This window comes from Oryctolagus cuniculus, chromosome 7, assembly GCF_051225735.1.
Source record: "Oryctolagus cuniculus isolate XC-2025 breed Fujian yellow rabbit chromosome 7, ASM5122573v1, whole genome shotgun sequence".
Taxonomy (NCBI): domain Eukaryota; kingdom Metazoa; phylum Chordata; class Mammalia; order Lagomorpha; family Leporidae; genus Oryctolagus; species Oryctolagus cuniculus.
Genome location: NC_142873.1, coordinates 120,629,497 through 120,655,020, shown reverse-complemented (window position 1 = coordinate 120,655,020; position 25,524 = coordinate 120,629,497). Strand labels below are relative to the sequence as shown.

At 45.2% G+C, this 25,524-nt stretch overlaps 1 protein-coding gene across 1 annotated transcript in view; it reads left to right on the top strand.

Moving 5' to 3' along the window:
- The window catches only part of SCP2 (sterol carrier protein 2), a 102,516-nt gene extending 77,301 nt beyond the window's left edge, over positions 1 to 25,215 (top strand). Inside the window, 4 exon segments of the mRNA NM_001082035.1 lie at positions 7,497 to 7,599; positions 12,932 to 13,061; positions 21,491 to 21,570; positions 24,184 to 25,215. Of these exon segments, the coding sequence (NP_001075504.1) occupies positions 7,497 to 7,599; positions 12,932 to 13,061; positions 21,491 to 21,570; positions 24,184 to 24,279 (409 nt within the window). The 3' untranslated portion in view covers positions 24,280 to 25,215.
- Positions 25,216 to 25,524: the final 309 nt, after the last annotated feature.

Genomic DNA, 25,524 nt, shown 5'->3' with positions numbered 1-25,524 from the left:
CCCATGTGGGCCATCCTCCGCTGGTTTTCCAGGCACACCAGCAGGGAGCTGGATCGGAAATGGAGCAGCCAGGGCTGGAATCTGTGCCTATATGGGATGCCTGTGCTGCAGGCCAGGGTTTTAACCCGCTGTGCCACAGCACTGGCCCCCAGCAGCCAATTTTTAATGGCTTTTTTAAAAAATATTTATTTATTTATTTATTTGTAAGTCAGAGTTACACATAGAGAGGAGAGGCAGAGAGACAGACAGACAGACATACATACAGACAGACAGACATACATGTCTTCCATCTGCTGGTTCACTCCCCAACTGGCCACAACAGCCGGAGCTGTGCTGATCCAATGCCAGGAGCCAGGAGCTTCTTCCGTGTCTACCACAGGAGTGCAGGGTCCCAAGCACTTGGGCCATCTTCCACTGCTTTCCCAGGCCACAGTAGAGAGCTGGATTGGAAATGGGGCAGCCAGGACTCCAATCGGCATCCATATGGGATGCTGGCACTGCTGGCGGTAGCTTTACCTGCTATGCCACAGCGCCCCCCCCAGCAGCCACAGGCATAATTCACATGTCACACAATTCACCATCCAATTTAAGTATACTGTATCTCTGTGGATTTTTCCCTTAATGGTTATTTCATATAAGTGAAATCACACAATATTGTCATCTTTCATGTTTGACTTTTTTTGTTTAGCTTAGTGTTTTAAGGGTTCCTTCATGCTATAGCATTTATCAGTGCTTCATTTCTTTTTATGTCTGAACGATATTCCATTGCATCGGGGTTCCAGTTTCTCCACATTGTTACCAGTTTTCATTGTGCATTTTATTTTAACCACCCTAGTGGGTGTGAAGTATTATCTCACTGTGATTTTGATTTGTGTTTTCCTAATGGCTAATGATGTTGGGTGTATTTTCATGTACTTATTGGCTATTTGTACATCTTCTTTGGAGAAATGCCTGTTCACATCCTGTGGCCATCTTAAAGTTGTGTTGTCTTTGTATTGCTGAGTTGTACCAGTTCTTTAACAAGTGTTCTTTGAGAGCCTAGTATGTGCCAGGCCCAGGGTAGGTGCTTTGCATGATGTCTGTTTAATCCTCATAAAAGCTCTGCACAGTAGGAGTCGGAGTAGTAAGAATAGGAGCAGCAAGAGATGATCAGAGGAGAAAGTTACATCGCAGGAGTCAGACTCTGATCATGGTCTGAGTTCAAGGCTCCTCTGTTATAGGCTACTCTGTGCTTCCAGTCTTTGACGTTGTTGAAGCCCAGCCTGTTCTAGGCTTTAGAATGGAATTTTTCAGGGGACACAGGGACAGTTCATAAACTAAGTCAAATATTCTGCTGCTTAATTATCAAGGTTCCTTCCAATGCTTTACGTACTAGATTCATTCTGGGGAACATATGTAAATCAGATTTTTACAAAAACATCCAAAGGGGCCAGTGCTGTGGCATAGTTGCTAGGGCCACCACCTGTGATGCCGGCATCCCATGTGGGGGAAAGTTTGAGTCCTGGCTGTTCTACTTCCAGTCCAGCCCCCTGCTAATGGCATGGGAAAAGCAGTGGAAGGTTGTCCAAGTTCTTGGGCCTCTGCACCCATAAGGGAGACCTGGATGAAATTCCTAGCTCCTGGCTTTGGCCTGGCCTAGCCTTGGCTGTTGCTGCCATTTGAGGAGTGAACTAGTGGGTGAAAGATCTCTCTCTCTCTGTCTCTCCCTCTCTATATAACTCTTTCAAAATAAATAAATAAACCTTAAAATATCCAAATTTTAGTTTCTACTAGAAGAACTTTGTGTTTAAAGAAATCATAAGAACATCCTTTTGTGAATATCAGTTATCTCTTTCTGAGATTAAATTATAATCAGCTGTCCTAGAGCAGAGTATCCATCAAATAAGTTACTAGGAATCAGAGATTTTCAGAAAATGTTGATAAAACTTTACACGTTAACTTTTTGTCCTAATCATAAAATTGGTTAATCAATAGCTTGATGAGATTTTCAAGTTAAATCAGATACAAAGATCTGTGACCTTTGGGAACATATCTGGACACTGCCCTGAAAGTATCAAGATACTTTGTACTGGTGTAATTATTTTATCGTATATTATCATACATGTTATTAAGAAGTGGCAAGTATGGAGATGATGACCAAGTGCTGGAAAATGGACCAATAATTAAATGAAATTGGCTCATGGGAAAGAACTGGGGGTGACCCCTTGATTTTTGGTCGCCGTTGGTCAGACCTTTGAGCAGATGTGTGCCATTATGCTGTAGATAATTCTACTCTTCTGTCCTGAAGGCAAAAGGAAGAAATTAGGATTTGAGAAGGGGAGTTGAGTGCAGTTTCGGTTCTGATCAGTCACTATTTACTGTGTGCTGAGAACTGGCAATACAAAAGGCCCGGTTGTTTTCTTCTTCTTTTAAAGTTGTGTATCTGCTCTTGAGAAGCTGACGTTTGGGCATTTGGAGTCTCACAGAAGGGGAGTTTCCTGGGCTGAGTCTTAATGGAGGACAGGGAATTTGCTAGGACTGGGCCTTCTAGACCGAGAGCTTTGGTGGTAGAGGTGTGGCCAGCGTGGCTGGAGCTTGGATTCCGCTCTGTGTTGATGGTGTTAACGTGATTCCTTTGGTTTAGTCGGCTCACTTTTCTACTTCAGACTTTTCATACCCACCCTTTCATCTTCACTGTCTGTCACTTTGCCTCATACTTTATTAAGAAAACAGCAGCCATTAAACCCAAACTCTGTTACCTAGTCCGAGATCCATAGAACTATCTAGAACTGCACCCAGCTGACTCTCTTCCTTCCCTTGAATCTCATCTTTTGTTGCCTTCTCAAGATCTCTGTCCTTTCTCCTGGTTCATCACCATCAACAGGCAGACACGCTATGACAGATTAATCTTAAGTCAGATCCTCCTTGAAATTCTGACATGTGCTATAACACAAGGATGTTACACTAAGTGACAGCAAGCAGTCACACAAAGGCAAATATGTGATTCCACCTGTGTGATACTTAGAATAGTCACATGCATTGAACAGAAGAATGGTAGTTTGCTGGGAGTTGGGGAAGGGGACAAGGGGGTGTTTTAGAGTTTATTGGGTACAGAGTTTCAGTTTTATGAGATGCAGAAATTACAGAGATAGATGGTGGTCATGGTTGTGTAATATAATTAACATTTAATGCTACTCATCTGCTCATTTAAAAATGGTTAGGGTGGTATTTTTGTGGTATGAATTTTAATATAATAAAAAATGGAAAAAGATGTTTAAAAAGTTACAAAACTTTCATATGCCCACACCCAGAAGGGAAGCTACAGTTTTTTCAGATAGGAGTCAGAATAAAGATGTCCTTTGTATCTCACCCCCAGAAAGCCAAGCCTATCTTTTTTTTTTTTTTTTTTTGACAGGGTTAGAGAGAGAGACAGAGAGAAAGGTCTTCCTTCCATTGGTTCACCCCCCAAATGGTTGCTATGGCTGGCGCGCTGCACTGATCCGAAGCCAGGAGCCAGGTGCTTCCTCCTGGTCTCCCATGTGGGTGCAGGGCCCAAGCACTTGGGCCATCCTCCACTGCCTCCCCGGGCCACAGCAGAGTTGGACTGGAAGAGAAGCAACCAGGACAGAATCCGGCGCCCCAACCGGGACTAGAACCTGGGGTACTGGCGCTGCAGGCAGAGGATTAGCCAAGTGAGCTGCGGTGCAGGCCGCCAAGCCTGTCTTGATACCACACTCCCTTCCAGAGACCACCCCATTTCACTGTTCCCCTGAAAGTAACCCCTCAGAAGAGCCACGTGGCCTCCCTTTGCTCTCCTACTCCATCTTCAGCTCACTGTGATCTGACTTGCACCCGTCATCACATGGAGCTGCTCCATCTGGGTCCTCTGTCCTCTCGTGTCGCTCCGTCCAGTGGGTGCTGGGCCTCTTGGAAACCCTTGCTGCTTCACTCCTTCCCCGACACCTTCTGGCTGCACAGCTCCTGTGGCACCGGGCCATCCCAGTTTCTCCTGCATCACTAGCTGCTGCTTCCTTGTGTTCCAGACCACCAAAGAACGTGGCTCCAGAGGCGTTGTCCTGGTCTGTCTTTTCTGTGATTCCCTCATGGTCCAGTCCCTTGGGCTTGCATACAGCCAGCGTGTGCCAGTGTGTGCCAGCATGTGTCCACCTGCCACCTTGTCTCACAAACAGCTCGTGTGTAATGTACCAGAAACAAGCTGGTTCCCCTCCACTTCCCCCACAGCCGCCCCCGGCCCCCACTTACTCAGGCGACACACGCCTGACTCATCCTTACTTTTATTCTCCCTTATATGAGGGCACCTCAAGAAGTTTGTGGGAAAATGGAATTAAAAGATGTTTATTTTGGTGGAAAGACTTTGCGAAATTCTTGTGCAGTATTTTCATAGTACACATTTCCCACAAGCCTTCTGCAGACCTCTCGTGTCTTCCCTCAGCAGCAGGGCCTGTGTGCTCTGTTTTGAGTCACTTCCTGCTCCCCACCCCCATGGCTGGACTGCCGCCCAAATCCAGACCCCCTCCCATCAGGTCCAGTCTTGTACACTTGTTCATTCTGTACACTTGTAAGAATAAGCACAGACCAAACTTTTTCACTTCTCTGTTACTGTTCCTGTGAAGTCCCCAGCTCCCTGCATTATGGCATTCCCACCTGGTTCTCTAATTTATCTCCTGTCACTGTCCCCCCACTGACTGCATTCTGACGCTGCTCTTCCTTTGCTTTAACACTCCAGGCTCTTTCATCCCTCAGGATCTTTGCAGTGGCTTAGCTTTAGTGCACTTGCTCAGAGGGAACAGTCCCTCGCTGGCCGGGTAAAGTAGGTTCCTCTCTTTATTTGCTTCCTTCAGTTTGCTTGCTGTGATGTGCAGTTCTTCTGTGTCTTTTCTTCGGTTTACCCTCTAGTGGAAGAGTGGGTCTGACTTCTTTACCTTGGTGTCGTGGAGCATGCATTCATTATTCATCATGGCCTGGAGCAGTCATTCAATATTTATGAAATGAGGAAAAGAAGGAAAGGAAAAGGAGAAATGGATGGGGATGGTGTGTGGGGGGGAGGGCAGGAGGAAGGAAAAGAATAGACAGAGAAAAAAAAATGCTTATTGAGCAGCAGCTGCCTTCCCATGTCCCAGGGGTCCCAGGTCCAGTCTGCCATCATCAGTGTGCTTGTGGTTGGACAGAGGGATAGCCTGACCACCTAAGGGGAGCACCTCCTCCTCAGAGCCCTGGGGTTTTTATCCAAACCTAACCTCCAGACTCGGGAGTGCCTAGGGGGACTAAATGCTGCAGTCAGGGACGCCCTCCACCTTCTTCCTTACTTCCCCACTGTGTGCTGAATGGAGGCACCGGCTCAGAAACCCAGCACTAGTGGCTTCTGGGATTCCAGCCCAGGCCTTTGCGGCGATAAAGGCTGTATTTCTTCCGCATCAGGATATTTTCTGTAGTTGTTTCCTAAGCAGACAACTAATGGCAGGTGGTTGTTGAATTCTTATCTTGTATTACAAGAAAAAAAAAATCTGTGAGTCCGACCTCTGCTTTCTCCCTGCTCCTGTATAGCCCCCTCTGTTCCCCCTCATCCTGTGCCTGGACTACCGCTGTGGCTCCTTGCTGATCTCCCTGCCTCTGCTTGCCCACTACAGGCCATTTTCCACCTGGCAGCCTGATTTATTTTTTTAAAAAAAGATTTATTTATCTGAAAGACCGTGTGACCAAAAGTGGGAGAAACAGAAAGAGAGATCTTCGTCTGCTGGTTTACTTTCCAAATGCCTACAACAGCCTGGGTTGAGCCAGCTTGGAGCCAGGAGCCAGGAACTCCGCCTGGGTCTCCCGAACATATAAGTTGGATGATGCCCTCTCCAGCTCACACCCTACCATTCTTCCCATTATATATAAAATAAAATTGACCTATAAAACTCTCCCTTCTTTGACATTAAATCCTTCTACTCTGTTCCAGCTGTATTGGCCTTCTTATTAAATGGGGGGGTCTTCAAAAAGTTTATGGAAAATGCATATTATGAAAAAAACTTTACATGAATTTAAAATTTTTTTGCATCAAAATAAACATTTTTCAACTTGATTTTGCCATGAGCTTAAGAATTATTTTTTGGGGGCTGGCACTGTGGCATAGTAGGTTAATCCTCTGCCTGTGGCACCACATCTCATATGGGCGCCGGTTCTAGTCCCGGCTGCTCCTGTTCAGATCCAGCTCTCTGCTATGGCCTGGGAAAGCAGCAGCAGATGGCCCAAGTGCTTGGGCCCCTGCACTCACATGAGAGACCCAGAGGAGGCTCCTGGCTCCTGGCTTCAGATCGGCCTAGTTCTGGCCATTGCGGCCATTTGGAGAGTGAACCAGTGGATGGAAGACCTCTCTCTCTCTGTCTCTCCCTCTCACTGTCTATAACTATCTGTCAAATAAATAAATAAAATTTAAAAAAACAATTATTTTTTCATTTATTTGCAAGACGGAGACAGAGATCTTCTATCCATTGCTCCCTTCCCAAATGCCCACAATAGCTGCTCCCAGATCAGGCCAAAGCCAGGAACCAGAAACTCAGTCTGGGTCTTCTGTGTGAATAGTAGGGACCCACACACTTGGGCCATTACCTGCCGTTTCCCAGGGTGTGCACCAGCCAGAAGCTAGACTCACAAGTGAAGGTGGGACTGGAACCCGGAGACTCTGATGTGGTATGTAGGCATCCCAAGCCAGGGTCCCAGTGCAACAAATGCTTGCCCCTCCATGAACTTTTGGAAGTATTTGCATATTTCCCATAACTACCAATCTAGCTTTTTTTTTTTTTTTTGTATAAGGATTTATTTGTTTGAAAGGCTGAGTGACAGGGAGAGGGAGAGAGCCATCTTCCTGTTGTCTTCCTAGGTGCTGGTTCGTGTACCAACTGTTCTGCTTCAGATTAAGCTTCCTGCTAAGTGCTTGGGAAAGCAATGGAAGATGGCTCAAGTGCTTGAGCCTCTGTACCCGTGTGGGAGACCAGGATGGATCTCCTGGCTCCTGGCTTTGGCCTTGCCCAGCCCTGGCCCATTGCAGCCACTTAGGGAATGAAACCGTGTATGAAAGATCTCTTTGTCTCTGTCCCTCTCTGTCATTCTGCCTTTCAAATAAATAAAATAAATAAAAATAATATACCCAACACATATAAATATACTCTCTTCATCTCCTTAACCTGCCTTATTTTTTCATAGTAGTCATAGTCTTTATTTTTTGCTTGTTAATCGTCTCTTTCCACTAGCATGTAATTTCCTGAGGGTAGCTTCTTCGGTTTATTGTACTTTCATAAATAATGCCTAGCATCTAATGAGTACTCAATATTTTTGGAGGAAAAAATGCTTCAAATAAGAATTATCTTCTTCAGATAAGAATTATTCTTCAGATATTCTTCAGATAAGAATTAAAACATTGTTATTCTTAGGATTTTTGAAAATTACTAGTGTATAAATGTTGAAAAACCTATACCCAAGCAACTCCACAAATTAAAATTGATTCTTTTCTCCAGTTCTTTCAGAACCCATCAAATTGAGGCTGCTCCAACCAGCTCTGCAGGTGATGGATTTAAGGCAAATCTTGTCTTTAAGGAGATTGAAAAGAAGCTTGAAGAGGTAAGATTTATGTGAAATATTACTGGGAGGGCCCTGAGGGTAGAGGAATTAGACACAGGTTTGAGGTGCTGATAGAAGGAAGTGGTACAAGTTCTTGGCTCCTGGCTTTGGCTCGGCCCAGCTCTTGTTCTTATGGCCATTTGGGGAATGAACCAGCAGATGGAAGATCGCTGTCTCTGTCTCTTCCCCCCTCTCTCTGACTTTCAAATAAATAAATCTTAAAAAATTATTTAATGTATTTAAAAGAGTGTCAGAGAAGGAGAGGCAGAGAAAGAAAACGAGAGAGATTTTCCATCTGCTGGTTCACTCCCCAAATGGCCTATTGGGCTGGGGCTAGGACTGAGCCAGGCTAAAGTTAGGAGCCTAGAATCCCATCTAGGTCACTCACGTGGGTGGCAGGGTCCCAAGCACGTGGGCCATCTTCTGCTTTCTCAGGCACATTAGCAGGGAGCTGGATTGGAAGCGAAGCAGCTGGGACTTAAATGAGTGCTCTAATACGGTGTGCTGGTGTCATAGGCCGAGGCTTAACCTACTGTACCATAATGCCAGCCCCACTCTTCCCAAGTTCTGTCACTTAAGTTCACTAAAATGTTAACAGTGGTTAACACATCTCCCTCTGTGTATGTAAACTTACAGTTAGGTTTTTAAAGTATACTATATATACAGATCTGTTTTTGTGTACAGTAGATTGTTCGTGATAGATAATAATCACTAAAGCAATCTAAGAGTAACTCTCCAAAAAGACAGTTATTCTCTTTTGGTAAAATTGGATTTTATTTTATTTCAAGTTTAGAAGCAAGGTGAGATATCATTATTGACATTAGATTTGAGACCATGTAAGGCAAGGGTTTAGCCTTAAGCACGATTGTCATCATATATGTCTGTTGTGGTGACCAAAGTCACCACAAATAATAAAAAGGATTCAGAGCATTTGTGAAACGCAGGTAAACTGTGTGCATATTTCATAATTCCCTTTCTGAAAATCAAAGGACTTGTTAACATCCAAGAGGAAAACAGCTGATGTGGCTGCTGTGTCTTGTGAAAGAGCCATCTCTTCCAGGAGTTTCTTAGTGTTCAGCTGCCTTGCTGAGGTAGAACAGGGCCCGCCAGAGAGCTCCCCCTGCGGCTGCAGCTGCAGCCTGGCATGGCCCTAGAGCTGTCTGCTCTCCACATCACCTGCAAGCCCTTTTCTCTCAACAAGTGTTCCATGGCCATACACATAAATCCTTACTATCATTTTTAATACATGGTGCACTTGGGCCGGTGCTGTGGCGTAGCAAATTAAGAAAGCCAGCACCTGCAGTGCCAGCATCTCGTGTGGGCACTGGTTTGAGTTTCAGTTGCTCCACTTGCAATCTAGCTCCCTGCTGATGTGCTTGCTATGAAGGCACTGGAAGATGGTCCAAGTCCTTTGGCCCCTGCACCCACGTGGGAGACCCTGATGAAGCTTCTGGCTTTGGCTTGGCCCTGCCTGGCCTTTCAGCCATTTGGGGAGTGAACCAATATATAGAAGACCTCTCTCTGTCTGTGCCTCTGCCTCTCTGTAACTCTGATTTTCAAATAAATAAGCCTTAAAAAAAAATACATGGTACATTCATGTATAGGTATCACAATATATTTAACTGGCCTCCTCTGTGTTGAATATCAGGTTGTATTTAAGTTTTGCAAGTAAAACATTGTGTTAAATTTCCTTTTGTACTCATCTTTAAGTACTTAGTATAAACAGTAACGGGACGGGGGGTAGATTGCTGGGTGGGTTAGATCTGTACATTTTGCATTTTAGTACATATTGCCAAACTACCCATCAGAAAGAGGATGAAGATTTACAGACCTACTGACAATTAATGAAAGTAACCATTTTTTTCTTCACATCTTCTCTGATACTCTGTTGGCTGGTTTTTAAAGTCTTTGCAAAATCTAGTAGAAAAAAAAAAACTCACTGCTTTTTAAGTTTTTTCCCTACAATTATCCACTGTAATGTGAAGTTGGAACTCTATAAAGGCTTAGTTTAAAAATTTTCTTTTTCATGCTGCCAATATTTACCTGCAGAGAAACCCATACAATAGTTATTTCTGTCAAGTTACTCCATTTTTAAAGCCCTGTTCCACAAAAAACATCATTTAAAAATGAGCCTGTGAGGCGTGAAATATGGCTGTGTGTGTTAGTCACCGACTGCTTCACTGTTGGGGTCAGCAAGCAGTGCTGCTCTCATTTTGCGCGTATTATTGTAGCTTTGCAAGCAGATACCACTTTAATTCTTTCCTCTTCCATAATCTCACCCACATGGACCTTGTCCTGTTTTTCTTTTCTCCTTCCCACGATTGTCATTTTCCTAAGTGAGTACTAGAAAGTGAAAGTCTTGGAATCTTTTGTCAATTCATACATTTTCTGCATTAGCAAAGGCAGCCTGGCGAGAGATTTTATTTCTACTTTCGTCTTTGTTAGCACTACTCCATTGCCCTTCTTTGAATTCTGTCTTAATTTTCTTGTCCCTATTAAGTTTACTATAGGGCCTACTCCTTGACCTTTTGCCTACTCAGAAAGAAGTACTTTTCTTCAGGCTAGGAAGCACTTAGAACCTTCTTAAATGATCTCCAGTTTCACGGCCGTTTTCTTTTCCCTTTTAACTCTCTCCCCTCCTTATGTCCCTTACCTACTCTGAGTCCTGATTCAGGTAAAAAGTATATTTTTGACCAAAGGATATGATTTTTTTTTTTTTTGAGTTTTGCTTTTTCATTTGAATGGCAGAGTGACAGGGGGAGAGAGAGAGAGAGAATGAACGAACGAACGAACGAACGAACTTCTATCCTCTGGTTCACTCCCAGATGACCAGGCTGAAACCAGGAGCCAGAAGCCAGGAGCCAGAAACTTCATCTGGGTCTCCCACATGGGTCGCAAAAGCCCACGCACGGGGGCCATCTTCGCTGCCTTCCCAGGCACATTAGCAGGAAGCTGGATCAGAAGCAGAGCAGCCAGGTCTTGAACTGGCACCCCGAAATGGGATCCTGGCATTGCAAGCTGCAGCCTCACCTGCTGGGCCACAATCCCAGCCCCAGGATGTGATTTTGTAAGAGTAAACTGATTCTCCAAAAATAACAGCAAGTGCAAATTAATGCATCTTTCTTAAGGAGCTGAGAGGATAAGTAGTAAGATTGCGGGAATTTCTCTTCAAGCATGTAGATAGAATTTCTAAGTGTTTTCCTGTGCGAACTTGTTGCTGCCTACTCTTAGCTGAATTCCTGGGGCACTGTGTGAGCAGATGACGTGGATGTATTTGGAAGCAGTCATTCATGGCCTCTGGCCCCAGAGCAATCCTGGCTCCTGGATGGCTTAACACAAAAATATGTTTAACTTCTCTCTCAGATCAGCTCTGCAGGACCTTGAGAAAGAAGAGATTTCAAAGAATGTGGAAAAGACTTTGAAACTGTTTTGATTCACTTCATGTTGGTAGATACTGCTCTACTGGCATGAAGTTTGGGAATCTTACAGTTACAGATAGTATGATCAAATGGAAAGAGTGTTGAATTTGGGATTGAACCAACGTGGAATTGAGTTCTGCTTTTATTACTTACTAACTGTATGTCTTAGCCCTCAGGGAACATAGAATTTAGTAAGAAGAGAGATGTGAAAAAATTTCTCAGAAGAATGTTCCTGCCTTAAAGAGAAACGTGGGTGCCTGTACAGAGGGCCATTGAAGTATCTGGTAGAGATAGGGAAGCCTTTGTGGAAGAGTTAGCTTGTTAGCCAAGACTTGAATGTTGAGGTCACAGGTGGGAGTGGAGAATAGGAGGAGGTGAGTAGGGCATGGGAATGTCAATCAACTTGGCACCGTGTTTGTGGAGTAAAGATGACCTGTATTGTTAGGACCTAAGGCCTGAGTAGGACGAGAAGGGGGTTGGAGATAAGAACAGGTAAATATCATTCATAGCGTGAAGATTCTCGAATGATATATATAAAGACGGCCTTTGTCCTGTTTACCATAGGGAGCCATTTAAGAAATTCAAGTCTAAAGGTGCTAGTTGGGTCACATTGATGTGCATGAGCCACTTCGGTGTGGATGGACACATTAGTTTGGATGAGCCACGTTGGTGTGCATGGGTCATATTGTTGTGGGTAAGCCATGCTGGTATGAGTGGGTCAAGTTGGTGTGGGTGGGTTATGTCAGGCTCCTTGGCTGCAGTGTTGAGAATAGTCTGCAGTGTTCCTAACTTTCATGACCCTCAGTTACTTTTTCTGTTAATGGGTTTATAACAATGCCTGCCCAACTACTTGGGTTTATGAAGACTAAAGAAATTATGTATATTAAGCCCGCACTGCGGCTCACTAGGCTAATCCTCCGCCTTGCGGCACCGGCACACCGGGTTCTAGTCCCAGTCGGGGCGCCGGATTCTGTCCTGGTTGCCCCTCTTCCAGGCCAGCTCTCTGCTGTGGCCAGGGAGTGCAGTGGAGGATGGCCCAGGTGCTTGGGCCCTGCACCCCATGGGAGACCAGGAAAAGCACCTGGCCTGGCTCCTGCCATCGGATCAGCGCGGTGCGCCGGCCACAGTGCGCTGGCCGCGGCGGCCATTGGAGGGTGAACCAACGGCAAAGGAAGACCTTTCTCTCTGTCTCTCTCTCTCACTGTCCACTCTGCCTGTCAAAAAAAAAAAATTATTGTTAATCATTTTTTTCCTAGAGAAAACTTAAAATAATTTGCGGTTTTATAAATATTCATGGAGCAATGGTGAAGCAGAGTTCAAATGAAGGGGAGAAGAGGGAAAGGAAAAAAACCTGTGGACAGAGATGGGGGCTGGGGTTCTGTTGTCTGTGATTAGGCCAGCTTCATTCCCCAGGGTCCAAAAGTAAGTGATGGGTGGTATATTCTGGAATAATTCTTCATGTTACAATGGTTGACAAGAAAGAAAAAAGACTTTGATCTCAGAACTAGTTATCTTTAAGTTCTGATAGTGGGAAACCAAAAATAGGTGTAAGGGGATTTACTTGTGAAAAAGGAGGAAGGCAGTTGGTTCCTATAGTTAATAAGGCTAGAGTAAATCCTTCCCAGATTAGTAGACACATTAAGGATATTTTATCAAAAAATGCTGCCACACCAACCCCATGTTCCCTTCTTTTGCACTAGTTGTATCTAAAAAGTCTTTTTCAACAGATTAGCCAGATGTGAGAGTTGTTGCCTGGTTGCCTTTCAGACTTTCAGGTAAAGGATCCTAAGGGAGCATGGGCACTGCTGCTTGTCCAGCCACTCACGTCATGTGTTTCTTTAAACATTACTTGGCTTGCCAGAAAACCAGAGAGATGGACTTAATATAACTCCCAGTGTTATTTTTCTTTCCAGGAAGGAGAACAGTTTGTGAAGAAGATTGGTGGTATATTTGCCTTCAAGGTGAAGGATGGCCCTGGAGGTAAAGAAGCCACCTGGGTGGTAGATGTGAAGAATGGCAAAGGATCAGTGCTTCCCAACTCAGGTGAGTGTAGGCAACTTCACTATGGAGCACTGACAGGTTCTCAAAGGCCTTGTCCAGAGTAAGGTTCCATCAGTCTGCCCTGGTTTCCCTAGAGGGCCAGCTTTAGAGACACAGGACTTGTTAAATAGCCCACGAGTCCCTGGGAGCAGGAATGGGTCAAAGCTGCCTCCTTCCAACATAGGGAAGCCATCGCAGAGCTGATCCGAGGCCTTGGAATTAGACAAACGCAGGAAGGCATTCTGGCCCTGACATTCTGATCTTGGACCAGTTATTTCACTTCTCTGAGCTGGTTTTCTGTGGGCATAACAAATGGTATTTATTCCGTGAGGTTGGTGTGGGGATGAAGTAGAGCACATGGTCCAGTGTGTGGTTTTGTGACCCCAGAAGACCTGTTTCTACTCACTGTTGCCCCTTGCTCTCTTTCAGATCTTTCTTGAACCCACTCATCAGCTTTTGACCTCATTGCCATGCCCAAATCTTGTCCAGATCACCAATGACTGCCACCTTGCAAAATGTGATCAATTCCTAGCCTTCCTGATGTAACACTTGGAGGTTTTCTTCTTACCTACCAACTGCTCCTTCCTGGCCTCTCTTGCCAGTCCCTCCTCATCTCCAAAGTTCTAAATGTTGGAGTGTTCCCAGGGTCAGACATCTCTATGTGCATTCACTGCCTGAGGATCTCATCTGGTCTCATGCTTTAAAAATAGTCTGTGGGGCTGGCGCTGTGGTGTAGCTGGTTAAGCCACTGTCTGCAGTGCCAGCATCCCATATGGGTGCCGGTTTGAGTCCTGGCTGCACCACTTGCAATACAGCTGCCTGCTAGTATGCCTGGAAACTAGAGAATGGCCCAAGTGCTTGGACCTCTGCACCGATGTGGGAAACTGGATTGAAACTCTTGGCTTTTGCCTGGCCTAGCTTTGGCCATTGTAGCCATTTGGAAAGTGAACCAGCGGATGGAAGATCTCTCTCTCTGTAACTCTGCCTTTCAGATAAATAAAATCTTTTTTTTTTTTTTTTTTTTTTTTTTAAAAGTAGTCTCTGCACTACTGAGTCCCAGATTTCTGGACACAGCCACTGAACGCCAAGTATATTGGAATTTAATTGATGAGTTTGCTTTGACACTGAAGATGTGTTGCAAAGCTAATGTGGGAGACTGAACTCTTTTTTTTTTTTTTTTTTTTAAGATTTATATATTTATTTCAAAGAGGAGAAAGAGAGAATAAGAGAGATATCTTCCATGCACTGATTCATTCCCCAGATGGCCACATGGCCAGGGCTGAGCCAGGTGGAGGCCAGGAGCTTCATCGAGATCTCCCACATGGGTGGCAGGGCCCAAATGCTTGGGCCATCTTCTGCTGCTTTCCCAGACTATCAGCAGGAATGTGAAGCAGCCAGGAAACAAATCGGAGTCCTTATGGGATGTTGGTGTTGCAGGCAGCAGCTTACCTGTTACCCCACAGTGCCAGCCCCCAGGACTGAACTGTTGGTCCCCTCCTCGGCCCCCCGTAAGCACATACTCCTCCCGTTCTCTCCCGCTTCTCAGTGAATCGCTCCCATGTTCTTCAGGCCAGAAACTTTGAAGTCATCCTTGGCCCCCTTTTTTCACACACCGCCATCTAATGCATTGGCAAATCCTGGCCTCCTCCACTCCCACCACCTGGTCGAAGCATCAGCATTTTCTACCTGATCTCCCTCCTGTGTCTTTGCCCTCACCAGGTTCTTCACACACAGGCCCGAGCCATGATTTCAAAACTTAGATTGTGACCTCCCTCAGCTCAGGACCATCTGGTGGCTTTCAGTCCACTCTGAGTAAAAGCAGATCTCGCAGTGATAGTGCATGGCCTGGGCCAGCTTCTGGTCTGGTGATGCCTCCCCTCACTGAACGTCAGCAACACTAGCCTCTGTGCTGCTGCTTGAATATGCGATGGTCTTGGTGTGGGGGCTTTCTACTGTGTGCCTCTGCTTGGAATCATCTTCCCCCAGAAGTCTTCCTGGTTTGCTTCCACATTTCCTTTGAATCTTTGCCCAAGTGTCACCTTGTCACCTTCTCATTGAAGCTTTCCAAAACCACCCTGTAGAAATCACACCTCTACAACCATTCCCTATTGTTTTCTGCCTTATTTTTCTCCATAGCATTTCTCTCCCTCTGATGTGCTATGTGGTATTTAAGTCATTTGTTTGCTTGTTGATCATCTCCCCACTCTGTGAAGGCAGAGCTTTTTGCCTGGTAGGTACACGGCTGCATTCCCAGTGCCTATAGTACGGACATGTGATAGGCTTTTAAAAATGAACAGCAGATAGTGCCGGCGCTGTGGCGTAGCGGGTAAAGCCACCGCCTGCAGTGCCGGCATCCCATATGGATGCTGGTTCGAGACCAGGCTGCTCCACTTCCAATCCAGCTTTCTGCTATGGCCTGGGAAAGCAGTAGATGGCCCAAGTGCTTGGACCCCTGCACCCATGTGGTAGACTGGGAAGAAGCTCCTCGTTCCTGGCTTCAGATCGGCACAGCCCCGGCCATTGTGTACAATTGGGGAGTGCCCTCTCTGTGTAACTCTTTCAAATAAATAAAAAAATAAATCTTTAAAAAAAATGAACAGCAGAATGAAAGAATGGCAGCTGGTAAGCATTCAGTAAGTGGAAGCTGCTTTGCACTGTCCCTGATTCTTGTTGGAGAGAGCCTGGTGTGATTTAGAAACAAGATGATTCAGGACCAGCTTTCTGCAGGGCTTAAAGGCCATGACTCGTTCTTTTGGTTATTTGATCAGTCCAGTAAACCTTTGTAAGTAGAACAGTGAAAGTCAGAGCTGTACATTAGAGGATGAAGCTGAAGCTGGTGCACTAGGCCTCATGCATTGGGAAGGGAGCAGTCAGGGCAGAGAGGAGCTCAGAGGATAGCTGTTGCTGCTGTCTTAAGTGAGCAGATGGGGGCTAGCAGTGGGAAGAGCGGGTGCTGTTCAAAGGCAGGTGCCGGGGGATTTGAGGTGCCGTTGATGGGACCTGGAAGCCGTGGAGGAGGAGGGGTCTGTCACAGATGGCAGAGCTGCCTTGTTGCTGTGTTACGGAGGGCGCTCTGGAGGCACTGGGAGGGCGAGTCTCAGCGTGGACTCTGTCTGACTGTGAAACATGCAGTTTGGTAGAACTCCTGGAAGACAGTGTAGAGCTTGGAGGCAGGAGACAAAGTCAGGGGCCCTGCCCTGTTCACTGCTGAGTGAGGACTTACTGAGAGGCTAGTGATGGACAAGCTGAGCACTGATAAGGGCAGCCATCTGCTGTGGGCAGCATGGTTTGTAGTGGAAAGTTCCTACCCTCAAAATGAGTGGGCAGAAAAATGACTATGTTTGCATTCTGTGAGTTGCCTCTAATTTAAGGTGGCATGGAAGGAAAAGCTAAAGGCTTTATCTGGATTCTAGCTTTTGGAAATAGAAAGAATTTTGGGAAGTAAATACAGTAGGACCAGCTTTTTTAATGTCTAAGCTTAATAGTTGCTTAGTATTAAATTCTGACTTGGCTTAACAGACAACTGTTAAGGTGATTGTTTAAAAAACTTCTTTTCCACCTGTTTCGTTGTATAAATCTATTGGATGGTTTCAGGAAAGCCTTGCTCCCTGTAGAGGCTCACTTCCCCATACACTGGTGTCCCTTCCCAGACCTGAAGGGATCCTACCCTGGGACAGGGTAATTTCTGTTGAAACCGACACTGACTGGCAGCCAGAGCAGTGTCGGAATGTGCACTTACCCAGTAAAAGCCACCACTGGAAATTGCCAGCTCCTTTTACATCAACCAACAAATGACCATTTGTTAGAGATTTAGCTATGTTAAAGTATTGATATCCTGTCCTAGTTTGAACTCGCATCTTAAGGAGAATTACTTTTGGCATATACATAGTATTACGAGGCTTACTTACTGGTAACAAAGTAAACTTAAACATTTTCATTTGCATGTATTCTAAGAGTTTAGTAGTGATTATAGAGATGATTATATATGATTATATTACTTTTAGGTTTTATGCATTTTACATAATTTTTTAAAAGATTTGTTGGGGCTGGCACTATGACATAGCGGGTGAAGCCACTGCCTGTGGTGCTGGCATCCCATATGGGCACTGGTTTGGGACTTGGCTGCTCCACTTCCAATCCAGCTCTCTGCTGTGGCCAGGGAGAGCAGTACAAGATGGCCCAAATGCTTGGGCCCTTACACCCGTGTGGGAGACCTGGGGGAAGCTCCTGGCTTCAGATTGGCACAGCTCCAGCCATTGTGGCCATTTGGGGAGTGAACTAGTGGATGGAAGATTTTCTCTCTCTCTCTCTCTGCTGCTGCCTCTGCCTCTCTGTTACTCTTCCTTTCAAATAAATAAATAAATCTTGAAAAAAAAAAAAAAGATTTGTTTGTTTATTTGAAAGGCAGAGTGACAGAGAGGGCGAGACACATCTTCCATCCACTAGTTCACTTCCAAAATGTCTTCAACAGCCAGGGCTAAGCCAAATCAAAGCCAGGAGCTGGAAACACCATCCAGATATCCTCCATGGGTGGCAGGAACCCAAGTTCTTGGGCCGTCATTTGCTGCTTCCCAGGTAGATTAGCGGGGAACTGGATAGGAAGCACAGAATAGCTGGGGTTTGATCCTGTAGGAGATGTGTGTATCGTGAGAGATGGCTTCACCTCCTGTGCCACAACACCTGCCACTGTGAGCACTTTCATACATGTCTTTTTGTGTACATGAGTCCTCATTTCCACTGGACATATACCCAGGGGTGGAAATGCTAGGTCTTAAAATATAGTGTTAGTAAGATCAAGTGTCTGGTAATAATAATATAGAATTATAAAGGAGAGAATGTTCCAACGTGAGAAGCAGACTCATAGAATGACAATCACTTTAAATAGCACTCTGACCTCAGAATCTGCCCTTAAGGCATTCTGCTCTTGCCGAAAAGCCCATGAGAGCATTTCAGACATGGAAAGCCAAGACACTGTGGCAAAAAAAAATTTCCTACATGAAGGATCTCTGTGAGTGAGACCTCAGTGGAGAGAAGTGGTCATCAAAGAAAGATGCACTTTTCTCTGAAGGAAGGAGAGAACTTCCACTTTACTTACTGCCTTATCTAAATACTGATGGAGATTGTGGATTCAAAAGGCTTCCATAGCCTTGGCAGCTCATGTCAAGAGCCTCTGGTAATCACTGAAGTCATACATAAGAGTGTTATTTGTTACATTAACAACAGGAGTCACTGTGTACTAACTCCTCATATAGGACCTCTGCCTTTAATGAGTTGTATTATAAGAATTAACTGCAAAATTTCTTCCAAGCTTTTGTTTTGTGTGTGTGTGTGTGTGCACAAATTGTTGAAATCTTCACTTATTATAGAGTTGGTCTTCTGTGTATAAAGTTAATTGAAAATGAATCTTAATGGAGAATGGGACAGGGAATAGGAGAAGGAGGAGGGGTTGGGGTGGGAGTGGGGGTGGGAGGGCAGATATGGGGGAAAAATCACTATATTCCTAAAGTTGTACTTAGGAAATTTGTACTCATTAAATAAAAAGTTTCTTTGGGGAATAGAAAGTATAAGCCAAATAGGTTTTAATGTAGGTGTACTGTTTTGTATTTCCTTCCATATTATATTATGGAGAGTTTCAATTGCTCTGTTTTTGTTTGTGTATTTTTTGAGAGGTAGAGAGAGATAGATCAAGTGCTGCCATCTACTGTCCCCCTCCCCACAACCCCCAGTGCCTGCAGTGGCTGAAGCTTACCTGGGCCAAAGCCAGGAGCCAGGAACTTCCAGGTCTCTCATGTTGAACCATCATTGCTGCATCCCCAGGTCTCTGTTATCAGGAGACTTGAGTCTGGAGTGTGTTCTGATATGGGATACAGTCCTAACTAGGATCGTCACTGGTAGGCTGAATGCCTACCTTGCTCCTATACACTATGTTGTTGTTTTTTTTTTTTTCCTGAGATTTTATTTATTTGAAAGCAGAGTTACAGAGTAAAAGAAAGACACACACACACACACACACACAGAGGGATCTTCCATCCACTGGTTCACTCCCCAAATGGCCTCAATGACTAGGGGCTGGGCTAGGCTGAAGTCAGCAGCCAGGAGCTTCTTCCAGGTCTCCCACATGGGTGCAGGGGCCCAAGCACTTGGGCCATCCTCCGCTGCATTCCCAGGCCATTAGCAGGGATCTGGATTGGAAGTGGAACAGCCAGGACTTGAACCTGTATTCATATGGGATGCCAGCACTGTAGGCCAGGGCTTTAACCTGCTGCGCCAAAGCACCAGCCTCTGTACTATGTTTTTGACAGTCTTTTGTACTGTCAATTTTTTTCTTTTATAAAGTCAGATTCCTTGAGGTATAATTTATTTGCTGTACAATCTACTCTTTTTAGGTGAATAATTATGTGAATTTAAACAACTGCAAACAATGATGTAACCACTATCAAAAATCAACATAGCAGAGTATTTTCCAGCTTCCAAAGAGTGTTCTCATGTCTCCGTGTAGTTGACCCCTCTCCCACCGTCAGACACTAGTAACTACCAACTCCGTCTCTGTCGCTGTAGTCCCTGCCACCACCTTTCCCCCAGAGTGTTGCACAGATGGAATCGTCCAGTGCGCAGGTTTTGAGCCTACTTCTTTCAAGAGGTCATCAGCAATTTGTTCTTTCTGCTGCTGAGTTAGGGGAAGTTCGTGCCTTTGCCAGTTGATGCACATTTGATTTTTTTTCCGCTTTTGGCAGTCACGGCTAAAGCCATGATCAACATTCACATACAGGTTTTTGTGTGAACATATGTTTTCATTTTTCTTGGGTAAATACCTAAGGGTGGAATTACTAGTTCATAGAGTGTGTGTACTTGTAGGTTTAGCTTTCTGCAGAGCTTTCAGACTTTCCCATAGAGCCTGGACCATTTTACTCTAATATTTTTGCTGTATCAGGTTGACCTTTTAGTTACTCCGTGTTCTTGCTACTCTGATTATTGGCTTTTTAAAAATTCCAGCCATCCATACTAGTAGTTATGTGGCGTCTCGTCATGGCTGTAATGTGCATTTTCCAGTCACTAGTGACGTTAAGTGCCGTTGCATGTGTGCTGTTGACCATTTGGAGGACCTCTTTTGTACAGTGTTCATTTTCATGTTGGATCACTTCAATCTTTTCTGTGTGGTAGGAGTCCTTTCTGTATTCTGGATACAAGTTCTTTGTCAGGTACATGGGATTGCAAATACCTTCTCCCCCTTACCTGACCCTGTTTTGAAAATAGTTTCATTGCAAATCAACTTATCACAGATTTAGTGGCTTAAAACAGTGCTCACATTTATTGCTTCCCAGTTCCTAGCCAAGCTGGGTCCTCTGCACAGGGTCACACAAAGCTGGGCTCTCAACCAGGGACTGGGCCAGGTAGGGCTGTGTCCAAGCTCACATTTCAGGTTGCGGTGCGGAGAACGATGGCCTTGGTGTCTTGCCGGCTGTGAGCCAGAGTTGCCGGCAGCTCCTAAGGAACCATGGCAGTGTCTGTAGAAGTTCGCGGCGTAGCAGCTAGTTTGTTCAAAGGCAGTGGGAGAGTGGGCCTGAGTCTTAGACAAGGCAGTGAAGTCACAGGGATGACATCTCATCACCTTTGCCAGTCACACCAGAGGGAGGGGATTGTGGGAAGGTGTGAACACCAGGACGCAAGGGTGTGGGGGTCCATGTGCAGCCTGCGAGTCACAAAGAGGTGTCCCAGTGTACAGATGTTTTCCCTGTACCTGGTAATTAAATCCTGTTTTTAAGCAAAAATGGCATCATACTGACAGTTTATTTTGTAACTGGCTTATATAATGATGTTATAAACACCATAATTTGAACATTTTTTCAGGTCAGTAAGTCTAGGTACACATCATCTTTTTTTTTTTTTTTTTTTAAGATTTATTTATTTATTTGAAAGAGTTACACACAAAGAGGAGAGGCAGAGAGAGAGATCTGCTGGTTCACTTTCCAGGTGGCCACAACGGCAGGAGCTGTGCTGATTCAAAGCCAGGAGCTTCTTCTGGGTCTCCCACACAGGTGCAGGGGCCCAAGGACTTGGGCCATCTTCTACTGGTTTCCAGGCCATAGCAGAGAGCTGGATTGGAAGTGGAGCAGCTGGGACTTGAACCGGCGCCCATATGGCATGCCACCACTTTAGGCAGCTGCCTTACCCACTACGCCACAGCGCCAGCCCCATCATCTTTATAATGGCTGTGATGTATCCCATTACATGAATATACCATAACATATTTAATCAGTTCCCTCTTGTTAAATATTGAGGCTGCTGATGGTTTTTGCAGTTTGCCTGGTGTGCATCTCCCAACACTGCTTCAGGACTGGGTGAGTCTGTTGCTGTCAGTGGCTCTTGATTAAAACGTGTGTGAAACTGACTGCTCTCCTTTTCTCTCGCCTTCTCCACGCTCTCTGTTTTAGATAAGAAGGCTGACTGCACGATCACCATGGCTGACTCGGACTTACTGGCCTTAATGACTGGTAAAATGAACCCTCAGTCGGTAAGTGAGGGAGCTCACCGTCTCCTGCCTCCTACCCAGATGTGCAGAGTGCTCAGCCCCACGCAACTCTGTTCCCCAGATGTTCACAAATGACAGATGTCTGAGGAGCAAGCTTCGTGCTAGATGCTGTCCTGTATGCCAGGAGAGTCCAGATGGAAAAGAAATGGCTCCTATGCTCAGGGTGTCTAGTTTGGTAGAAGGTGGATCTATAAAAGATATGCAGGTTTCCAAAATGCTCATGAAAAAATGGAATTAAAAGCTAATGTGAATAGTCCATGATCTTTTTGAAGCCCTGTTACAAGGATCCAAAGTGCCACACCTGGCTTGTGGTTAGGGGAGGGTAGGGGGAAGCAGCCACATGTCCCTGGGCTGTCAAGAAAAGCCTCACAGAAGAGGCAACGCATGCGTGGGGCCCCAGGCTGACCGAGGGTTAGCCAGCACCTGTGCGTAGATGAGGAGCGGTCTGAACAAAGGCGCTGTGACCTCACACAGTGTGTGTCTTTGCCCACGCTCTTCTCCCCTGAGCTGTCCTTCCCGGACCAGCTGCCAAGAGGATAGTGCTGTGGACTTCCTTTCACGTGGCCGAGGGGCAGCACCAGCCCTCTCCTGAGCTGAGCGCTTGCCTGGTACAGTGGTCATGGTGTGCCTGCCTCTTCCTGTTAGATCAGGCCCCAGAGGAAGACCGCGGATTATTAGTTTTGTGTACGCAGAACTCAGCACAGTGTTAGACGCTTTTAGGTTTTCAGTGAACACTTGTTGGATTAAATTTTATTTGCCCAGAATTTATTGATACCTTGTGTGGATTTTCCTGGTCCCTAAATTGTCAAGGTTATTCTTAAACTCTGTAGCTGAACAGACTTGATATACAGAGCTTTCCATTACCAAAAAAGAAACTAAGGTATTTCTTTCCATTGTAACTTCACTGTTTTGTTGCCTCAGCCTGGCTCACAAGTCTGGGTCTTGTGCTTGTTATTCCCTCATGATTTGTGAGACTGGACAGAACACTTGACCCTGATAGCCACTTGTGGTCCTTTTAAAGATACTTTGTCTAAGCAAGTCTGCCTGCGTCAGCCAGTGCCGTCCTGGTCCTGAGTGAGGTCTGCATCTGTGATGCTTCAGCTGGGCCCACGCTGTTGGCATTGACGTTTCCCCCACTGGGCCTGCTCCAGAAATCTGCACGGAACAGAGGCCCCCAGTGCAGGCATTGCCATCGCCCCCCTGCTGCTCTGCTCCCTGTCCCGCTGCACACACAGTGCATGGCTCCAGCAGGGTGTTCAGACTTCACATGTCCACACATCTCTGCTGCCCTCCTTGCTTTACTCTGTGTTCTGCCCGTTCTCCTCCAGTACCTGTTAGCACCCAAAGGAATTAAAGATAAAAGTGGCAGATTTTCTGTTAACATGCTAATGCTCTTCCCTGTCACTCAGTAGAGGATTTGACTGGACATCATTAAATGCAATGGAAATTCTAATTTCAGTCTTGGGCAGTAGAGCAGTGTGCTCTCCACCAGGAAGCCCACTGAAGAGCACTGACGGGCCAGATTAAAGTGGCCCCTACGTTTGAATCCTCGAGGGCAGCATTTCATGTAGTCTCTATTGTTAGTAGATAGCAGATAAATTTCTCTTTTAACTTAGAAAAGAGAAAGAAGTTTGACTGCTGGTCCATATTTTTGAGTGACATATGTTAAATATATTGTGTTCTGAAACATCTGACATTTACGTCATCAGACAGAAGGCTTTGTGCCATACAGAAAGGAAATACTTAGTTTGTCCAGACGGAGGAGGGGCAGGGAGAGGATTTCTTCATGCTCACCAGGAGGTGCAGGAACAGCAGCTCTGTGCCTTCCCTGGACGGTGTAACGAGCTCCTGACTCCCTCGTGCACTTGTTAAAGAGCCGGTCCTCCCAAACCTGGCCCATCTGGCCTTCCTGACTGTCAGAATTTAGTTGAAAGACTGAGGTCATGGCACAAAGACATGCTGTGTTCCCAAGTTTGCTATTTCTCTTAAAATTTTCCCCAGATTTTGTTACATGATAAATTTAGCAAACATCATGTGATCTAATCCCATGCAGTTGTTAAATGGAATAAATTGTGGTTCTGCACTTTGGATTGGTTTGATTTTTTTTTTTTAACTGAGCCAAAAAGTAATACTACAGCCTGTATCGTGTAGACCGGGGGTGGGGGGGGGGACCAACAAGGTGGTAGTTCATTCACATTGTGTTGAGTCCCAAGGGTTCCCAAGTGAGTTTTGTGTGCTTTTTCTCCTAGAAGCCTACTGAAAACACAGTTCATTTTTCCACTTCACTTGTAATGTTCTTAGACAAAACCGAGGTAGCATGCCCCCACCTGCCCAATGCGTGGGGAGTGCAGCAGCTCTGAGGAGGGCAGGTGAAGACAGGGCCGTTCTCTGAGAGGAGTGTGGGCAGGGTCTCCTTTCGGCCGCTCCGGGGAAGCGTGGCTGCTGCACGGCCTCCTTGGGAGGAACCTGGTTCCGAATCTCCCCAGAAAGCCGGGCTGCAGACCTGGGTGAATCAGTCGTCTCAGGGCTGAGTAGTCCAGAAACACCAGCAATCTCCAAAGCCCCGAGTAACAAATTCTCTTTCTTTTTCTGCAGGCCTTCTTTCAAGGCAAATTGAAAATCACCGGCAACATGGGTCTGGCTATGAAGTTACAAAACCTTCAGCTTCAGCCAGGCAAGGCCAAGCTCTGAAGAGCTCCCTTTGGCTGCTTCTGAAAATCAAGATGAGATTTGTAGATGTGTATCGATGTATTTTCATCACCAGAACTTACACTGAAACTACACATGGGCAAATAGTGCGAAATCGATTTGTTTCTAAATGGGTGTGACCAATCTTGTCTCTCAGCACGGGGTCGCTAGAGCCCAGTGGGTACTGCTGTGCTGAAATGCAAACAACTGTGCGTTACAAAGTTAGCTGGGTGATTATGATTCGAGGTAAAACTGTTGCAGAATAAAATTAGGAGCAGCAAGAATCCAAAAACTATGTAAACAGAACTCTTATTTTGCTTGAAAATTATATTTAAGGATTATCCTGCTGAAGATTCCATGTAAAAGGTTTTTATAGAAAGAACTAGAGAAGACACAATATGAGTAACTGGACAGTAGCTGGTGTCTTGCACTTAATGACCTCAATGAACTTCTCATTGATAGTTCTTAAAATCCTGTACTGGGATTAAAAAATATTTAAATTTTGCATCATGCTAGCAGAAACTGTATTTTGTTTCTGAATCAAAATGAAGAAACATAATCAGAGTTTGTGGGAAAAATCTAGCTGAGCACAGACCTGTTTTTAAATAAAAATATTTTAAAATGGGGTTCCTTCCTGAAAAATCAGTGTATTAGCATCATAAATGCTATTGTTAAAAGGAAGAGAACAAATAATGTTTGCTTTGACATGCACAGTCTTCAAATTATATCTCATTAATTTAACAATTTATAAAGCTCTCAGTCCTTTGTTAAAATTCTCCTTTTTCACTTAGTTTAGTTTAAATAATTATCCATGTTTATCTCTTTTCCTAGCTTTTCTAATGCTAATGTTATTTCTTATACTTAATGAGACACAGGGTAAAATAATGCTTTTGGAAGAACGTTTGATAGAAAATTAAAATCGCTCTTCCTCTTCCGCTTTGCTTGTGTTGTATGTGTTTCCTTTTTGCACAGGGTTTCTTAGACGAGGGAGAGGAATGGGAGACACTGGGGATTTGCAGGCTCAGTGCTCTCTGGACGTCACCCTCTGATTGCCTTGACGCAGTCACTGGTGTGTGACTGGGGAGGCGGTGCGGCATGTTGGGAAGGGGACGTGGCTTCTCAGGTGCGTGTGTGCCGTGATGTCTGCAGTGTTATGTCCTGGCTTTGGGGTCTCTTTCACTTGTTCGTTCACATAACAGGTATTTTTTGAGCACCTGCAGTATCCTGGGAAGTCTACCGAAGGTCCCG